The 8,550-nt window shown below is 29.9% G+C and overlaps 1 protein-coding gene across 3 annotated transcripts in view; it reads right to left on the bottom strand.

Annotated features, from left to right (window-relative positions):
- Positions 1 to 2,840: 2,840 nt before the first annotated feature.
- LOC111505699 (protogenin) overlaps positions 2,841 to 8,550 on the bottom strand; it is a 126,280-nt gene continuing 120,570 nt past the window's right edge. For all 3 annotated transcript variants that reach the window (XM_074185918.1, XM_074185924.1, XM_074185913.1), the window contains one exon: positions 2,841 to 7,138. In XM_074185918.1, coding sequence (XP_074042019.1) covers positions 6,791 to 7,138 — 348 coding nt within the window. In that variant the 3' untranslated portion in view covers positions 2,841 to 6,790. The remainder of the gene's footprint in view (positions 7,139 to 8,550) is intronic.

Genomic DNA, 8,550 nt, shown 5'->3' with positions numbered 1-8,550 from the left:
GTGTTGCATTTTCAATTACCAACACTCTAAGATTGTAGATAATTTCGTTGGCCAATTGAAATCCACGATGAAATGCACACACTGTGGATACTCTTCAGTACTATTTGATCCTTTCTGGGATTTGTCTCTCTCCATACCACAAAGAACCGACCAATTGAGTTTGTGACAATGCTTGGATTCTTTTACAAGAGAAGAAACTTTGGATGGAAATGAAAAACCGACGTGTTCGAAATGCAATGAAAGGAGAAAATGCACAAAGTCCTTATCAATCCACAAGTTTCCCTATATTTTAGTAATACATTTAAAAAGATTCTCTCCAACGGAAAGTAGAGGCAAATTGAATGATGTCATCGAATTTCCTCTAGAAGGATTGGATATGGACAATTTTGCAGCAGAAAATGTGGCCACTTGTTATAATCTATATGCACTTTTAAACCACAGTGGGAGTACTAACAGAGGACAGCATACTGCAGACACCCGTATACTGGCGCGTGGCACAAATGCAACGATTCACACGTGTCACCAATTTCACCAAAGTCGCTTGTGAGTGGAGAAGCATACGTTCTCTTTTATGTAAAGGATGCAACAAAATCTCACCTTTAAGATAACCGAGGGAAAGTTTCTTTGTGCAATTATTATTTATTTTTTGTTGATTTCAAATAAGTATTTTACAAATGTAAATAACAAATTAACTGGGATATATGTATAAAGAATGATGACGTTAACCAGATGACACTAATTTTACCAAATCTCAACAAATGCTCTTAATCTCTTTGTACCTGAATATTGATGAAAACTAGTAAATTTCCCAAATGATACTCTACGGAATTGAAACGATTAATAACTGACCATAAACAAGTCATGCAAAGTACAAATCCTTCTTTAGATACAATAATTATTTGTTTTCTAGCTTGAGATGAGATCTCAATGCAAACTTCTGACCAAACAGTGTTATTAAAACGACTTTTGATACTCAATAACTCAATTCACAAAGGCCCAAAATATATTAAAATCATATTAATACTATGCGAAAAGAATATTGCATACCTAACAGCACGTATCTTGAAAATATTAATAGTGATTATTGGCTCTGATATTATAAACCTTTTTACAACCCACATTTCAAATGTTTATTTGAGCAAAATTATAAAATGTAACAACTTTGCTTTCACTAATGGTTCAATAAATATTTCCCGAATGAAATTGACCCTGAAGAAGGTTTTTACTGAGCTATTAGAGGAACAGGATACACTCCTTTAAATTTAAGATTGATTACCTTGTAGTTCAGCGGGAATTCCAGCGTATCTACTGAAAAAATGTGTTTATACTCTAAATAAGTCATTATAGATCATCTCTAATCAATCAATAGCAAGTGGAATTTTTCCAGACAAAGGAGAGAACAGTTATATTTCGCTAGTGTTCAAAAACTGTGATAAACTAAATATTGTGAATTATTGTCCAAAGAAAAAAGAAAAAAAAATTATACACAAAGGGTGGGGGTTGAGTATTTTTTTGTCGAAAATAATTACTCTAGTCGAAATTTCTATCTCTGAGGCCCGACGTACAAGGTTTATTTTCAATTCTGTTAGGAATCTGAACTTTTTTCACACCCGAAGGTTGGGGGTTTTCTTTTTTTTGTCGAAAATGAATAATTTGGTCAAAATTTGTATCTGGAAGACCCAACCTGAAAAGCTTATTGTCAAGCTAATCAGAAATTTGATTTTTTTAAACCGTCGGTTAAAAAAAGTCGGAAATGAATAATATGGTCGAGATTCTTATCTGGGAAGCCAAACCTGCACGAGAAATGTGAAATTTTGACATACATAGAATTTTTTGTCAGAAATGATTACTCTGGTCTAGATTCTCATCTGGGAAGAATCATCTGCAAGAATTTTTGCTAACTTGCAAGGTTTATTTTCAATTTTGTAAGAAATATGAAATTTTTTCATTCCCGAAGGGTGAGGGTTAAATTTTTTTGGCGAAAATGAATAATCTGATTGAGATTTTTATTTGGGAGACCCAACCTGAAAAGTTTATTGCCAATCTTATCCGTTAAACAATGTCGGAAATGAATAAGGTCAAGATTCTTATCTGGGAAGTCCAACCTGCAAGAATTTCCATCGACATGAAAGGTTTATTTTCAATTTTGTGAGAAATGTGAAATTTTATCAAACTCGGAGGGTGGGGGGTTAGGAATTTTTTGTCAGAAATGATTATTCTGATAAAGATTCTCATCTGGGAAGCCCAACCTGCAAGATTTAATTTCAATTTTGTGAGAATTGTGAAATTTTGTCATACTCGAAGGGTGGGGGTTTGGGTTTTTTGTTAGAAATGATTTATCAAGTCGAGATTCTGTTCTAGGAAGCTCAGCCTGCAAGAATTTTTGCCGACCTGCAAGGTTTATTTTCAATGTCTATTAATTTTATGAGAAATTCGATTTTTTCCAGAGGGCGGGGGTTGGAGTTTTTTTAGTTGAAAACGATTAATATGATCGAGTTTTTCCTCTGAAAGACCCAACCTGCAAAGTTTATTTTCAATTATATGAGAAATGTGAATTTATTTAATGCACTAAGGGTAGGGGTTGGAATTATTTTATGTTGAAATGATTCATATCGTTAAGTTCCTTTTCTGGGAGGCGCGACATGCAAAAAATCAGCCTTCCTACAAGGTTACAAGAGCAATATTTGATGAGAACAATTTGATGACTTGCAACATAGAGCCATTTTATATAGTTTTCTCTCAATACACCATCAATTGAAACACTTTTTCGCTTTAATCAATATTTATTTTTTAAAATACGTTTTATTACCCAATCATTCAAGCGTACAAAAATATATTAACACATTTACACAATTTATTCAAATATTTATTCATAACAGATCTACAAGTTCAAAACTATATTTAGGTTTTGGCAGTGAGAAGAGAAATAAGATACTTCAGAGTATTGCTTAGATATATCTAAATTTTATCGCAGAAAAGTACTTGTAATTAAAATAAACTTTCTATTGATAAGTATGTAAACCTAGGAATGAAAAATAATAACAATAGTTCCAAGAGAGACCAACATTTTGCCAGCTTTATGCTTATCAACACTTACTTCAACAACTCATAAATACTTAAATGAAGTAAGATGTATAGAATATATTCTAGATATTCTCTTAGCAAATGCCCCAATTGATCTCTTAATTCCCTGGGTGAAATACTTTAGTCAAATAACTGAAAAGGCAAGATAAATAATTTTTATAAAAATAGGGGCTATATAAGCAGTAATCAAATAATCAGCAAAATTATTTAAAATAAGTTTGAGTAAGAGATGCAGTGAATCAATAAAGTCAATGATAAAAATTCATTTATATTATGATTATAAAATTGCATGATTCCTTGAAAAACAGGAAAAAGTAAGATATGTTGCATTAAATAATTTCTCAATCTCACAGCCAAGTTATTAAAGATCTTTGTATAATGTTTGCCAAACAGATTGTAAATTAGAAAAGCTAAAAAATAAATATAACCAATAAATAAAGGCAACCTTCTAGAACCAGTTATCCATTTTTGTGCAAAAAGTTCATAAAATTTCGGAAACCATAGCACCTGAAATCAACATGAAAAATCTAGTATTCAGAGCTGTCAAATTATCTTTTCTCACCATTTCAGGTTAATAATAAAATTACTCATTTCAACTTCAGTAATAACAATTAGAAAATAAAATCTGAAGTTACTACTATGATTGTAATAAAAAATTAGTAGATAAGAGGGATAACCTTCAATAATATATACATTCAGGCATCTTGAATTTTAGTGTAATTGGTTAATATGGTACTTGTTTTGCAAAAATTATGTATTATAGCATTTGTCTGTGTTGAATTACATCAGATTATTTATGTTCGTAGCATCGAACTGTATAAAATGTCATTGGGTAAAATATCAACCTATTAGCCAACTATTTCAAAAAATTATTTCATGAGAGTGAATTAAAAAATGGAACAGTGAAAGATGGAGTCAATAGTAACTAATTATAGAGGGTTGCAAAGAGAATTTAGGTGTTTTCATATTAACAATAACATGAAAGTCCGTTGGCTCGCAAAATATCAACTAGCAGCCTCACAAATCAGACTTATGGGTCAAACAAATCAAATATCAGTAATCGGATGGATACCAAACTTCACAGAGTTGAAAAAGTAATATTGTGCAAAAGAAAAATTAGCTACAATCCATCTAATCAAGATGCCCTGAGACATAACATAAATCAACGATAACATTAATAATATTAGGACGATACTTAAATAAAAAAATTACGATAATGAGGTAGATGAAACAACTGACAAAACAGTTTTAAGTATTTGAACAAGTGAAAAAACTAAGTTTCGAAGAATTCTATAGTGGGCAGTAATTATAAAATTAATATACCTTATCAATAATTTAGAAAAAATAGAACTACTTATTGAAAAGAATCTGACTTAATTATGATTAATACAATTTGGAAAGAATATATTTCTAATGAAATTAAGACACTTGTTAGTTTCATTGTATATGCTCAAAATTATAACATATCTTTTATACTCCAGAGAAATAAAAAAAAAACACTGTTTCATTGAAATGAAAATAAGTTTCAAGTAGAAATTGAATAATTTCAACCAAAATCACGGAAAATGGTTTATATGTTCAAACCTCCCAGGACTGAAATTACCCTAAGTTGTAATTTCTACAAAAAATATACTCCTCCATTTCAAATTTATGAAATTGATTTTCGATCATTTCGCAAGCATTATTTTCAATTAAAAACATGGTAATGAGATATTCATTGAACACCATTATAAAATAAATTCTTAGTCTACATCTATATTAGAATAACTTACAAAATAAAAAAAGATTCAACAGTATGTAAATTATGACTTGAGAAACTATTGCTTTGAATGTTTTTATTTTGTACACATGAATTGGAATGTTGGTAAAAGACAGAATTAAAAAGGTAACTGTTCAATAAGCGGCCATTTAATACTCGAAGTTATAGAGGAATGTTATTTTGAGGTATTTGAAAATCTTCGAATGAAGATGTTAAATATTCAACGTTATTTTTTAAATAAATTGAAACAAAAGTTGAAATTCAATCACAAAAGTATTATGCTGACATGAACGTAATGAGATTCATATTCAATTTTCAGATCATTAATATTATTTGAGCATTAAAGTTCAAATATAAAAGAAAAAATACATAAATGAATGAACAGAATAAACGGTAACTACTCTAGATTTCAGAAATAAATAATCGTTGTTTTATACACTATGAAAGGCACATACCACATCAATCTGACAAATAACATTTTATAAAATTTTTGTACATTCTGCATTTTTCTTTAAATAACGAATTATTCTTTGGGTCAATATTTTAATTGAACAATATACGTGGTAACGTGTATTATAGAATATACAACACTGTTTGTTTTTCCGATTACTTATGTAACATGTAACATCATAATTAACAACTATACATGTAATTTTCATATTATAATGTACTGCCATTCACCACACATTCATACATATTATACAAACGTTAACCATATATAGAGTCATCAGAATATAGCATAAACCATTTGTAGATTTTTACTTGCACATCCTTTGTGAGGACAGAAGTAGTTTATTGTTGTTTCCAATTCTCGTTCAAATATATGCACTTTAATTCAGCAAGCACAAATTATTCAGTCTATATGCCTTAATTGAGATATGAGAAAAACAGTAAACTGGACTGAAAAAATGAATTATATGAAAATGATATATGAAAAATTCTCATAAATATCTAAATTTGAATTTACTATTTCACCTCACTTGACTGATTCTACTGGTAATTGAGTCTATTTTGAAAACAAATTGTGATATATTCACAATTACCCAAATATTAATGAATTCGATCATGAAAACAGGCCAAACTATAGACCTAGTCAGTTCATAAAACAAACTATTCAAAAATATTCTCAGTCTTAGAAAATGTTGAGATTAAAAAATGACTTGTCAACTTTTATTAAGATTATGAATATCAGCAATTGAATTTTTCCCGAAAAATTTGCACTTACTCCTGAAAATTTCATTTCACTCTTCTAATCAGATCAACAATTGAAAACAAGTCATGTCCACTAGAAAGCTGTGCTCAACTGCCAAAGTTGGTGGTAACATCTCGGAAACATCAATATGAAGAGTTTCAGAAAAAAATGTATCTTGCTACAAAATGAAAATCTAATGAAATGTGGCGAATTTTGCAGATTGTTAAATGGTATGAGGTTGTTTGTAGTACCAATTAACAACCTACTAAAAATACATATCAAGAAATATATGCGAAATGAAATCAGTCTATTATTCCAATTATCTCTACATGATAAAAATAACTTGAATGCTCTCTTAAAACTAACTACACCTAAGTAAATTTCAGGTACCAGACTTTCAACTATAGACAATTATATTTAGTTCATACCAACTCAGTTTTTTTACAGTAAAACAATGAAATTTTAACAAATCCTAGAACTAAGTTGATATGAACTTCTGTTTATGAATATATTGTTGTTATTGAGCAATAATTATTTACAAAACCAAAAGTAAAATATCTCATTGCTTATCACAACTTTGTCTTGGTTTCAGAAAATTGAAAAAAAAATGTCAGTTCCATTCTATTTATCAACTTTTGTAAAGCTGTAATATTTCCTTTGGAGAAATGTTAAATGAGTCAGTAAAATGAAACAAAAATAAATGTTTGATCAGGAGTAATTAATGTTGAAAGATTTCGTCTCATTCTGTTTAGAAATTACCCATTAGGACCCGAAATAAGTGATTTTCTTCGGTTATTGCCCATGATAGGAATATCTGAATAATTCAATGATGTCATCTGGGTTGCATCTAGTGAATTATCCCAACTGGATTCACATGAATTGACATCTTCGCATGAACTACACAATTCATATCCATTTTGATCAAAATGGGGATTGCATTGGTGATAATTGGAAGATTTGGATTTTTTGGAATTCTCGAAGAGCCTTTGTAAATCATAGAACTTCGAAGAGTTGATATTTGAATTTGAGTCTTCCTGCAAGTGCTTCAAGGGCGTATATTTCGATTTTTCCGCAACCTGGTTCTTACGTTCGATTGCTGAATACTGAAAAGAAGAGTAGCATTCAGTTAGACAAAATAATTTCACCTATGGAATGATAAAGCTCTCGTATATAATATTTGAATGAAAATAAAGTATAAGGACAATCTTTCAAGAAAGAATGAAAATGTGTACTCGCTTAGTTTCTATTGATATGAGATTCGAAGTAAACAGCCCACTATTTTTATGTAGTTTGTAATAAATGTGCTTCAATTATTCTTGTAAATTTAAAATAGTTTATCAAATTATGGACTGATAATTATTGAACGAATGAGCAAATGGCAAAAATGGAAGTCAGGTTTTGTACCCTCACTGAAATAGAGTTCAAGAATTTTTCAACCAATCATTTGTCCATATTTTGGTTGATTGTTCATTTATTCTTTCAATATTTTTTATTATTGATCACCTCTAACATGCACCAAATAGTCAAACTGATTTTATAAAAGATAAATTATGAATAACTTGAAAAGTTGAATGATCAATAATTACCTAATAGAAGAGTGCCTGCAATATATTTAGTTGCTCAACTTGAATATCATCTTATAAGTTCACCAAATTGACTTACAATTCGTAAAGAGTTTGAATTTCAAATGAAAATTAAAGTAAATACTTTATTCAATATTCTTAACTAGCAAATTTAAAAGGCAGTATTCCACAGAAATATTCCAAAATCTGTAGATCCATTTTCTAAATATTTTTGAATTGCAATATCGATTAACTTTTCCATTCCTAGAGGAATCGAATAGGATCGGCAAAAGGGAGTGTGACGTCATTAGATATACGATACATACATATATGTTTAAAGTCATAAGAAATACATCTTGTCAGTAAACATTTTTCTGCTGAAATGTAATGCGAAGTTGGCCACAGTTCACATCCGTTTCTGTGAAAGTATAATTATTTTTTGTTTCTTTGTATTCATCTGCCTATATTGTGGAAGTATGGAGAATAAAAAACCCAAAAAAGTATTGTATGGTACTTGAATGTACTTATTCAACCACAAATGCATCAATTTTCTTGAAGAATTGTATTTATACTTTAGCAACTCCTCTTACTCAACTTTTTCATTTATTCTCTTAGCTCTCGTATTTTCCCAGATTTTTGGAAACAAAGCTTTCTTTAACCTATACATAAATCAGGGGCAAAAGATAATATTAATAATTGCAGAACTGTTTGCACCCAATCAGAAATACCCAAACTTTTTGACTTTTTAGTAAACAGGCATACGACTTGGCAATGCAAAAGTCTAATATCTCCACAGCAACATGGATTTGTTGGTAACAAATCTACTGTGACAGACCTACTTGTTCATGAAAATTACATATTAGGTGCTTTGGAGAAAAGATTACAGGTCGACTCTATCTATACAGATTTTTCTAAAGCATTTGACAGGGTCAACCAAGATTTGCTTATCGCCA

The sequence above is a fragment of the Leptinotarsa decemlineata genome, unplaced genomic scaffold (assembly GCF_025532065.1).
Source record: "Leptinotarsa decemlineata unplaced genomic scaffold, Ldec_3_MD MMD2_P_RNA_scaffold_2, whole genome shotgun sequence".
In the NCBI taxonomy this organism is placed as follows: Eukaryota; Metazoa; Arthropoda; class Insecta; order Coleoptera; family Chrysomelidae; genus Leptinotarsa; species Leptinotarsa decemlineata.
The sequence above is the reverse complement of the archived record's forward strand: the minus strand, read 5'-3'. Positions and strand labels throughout refer to the sequence as shown.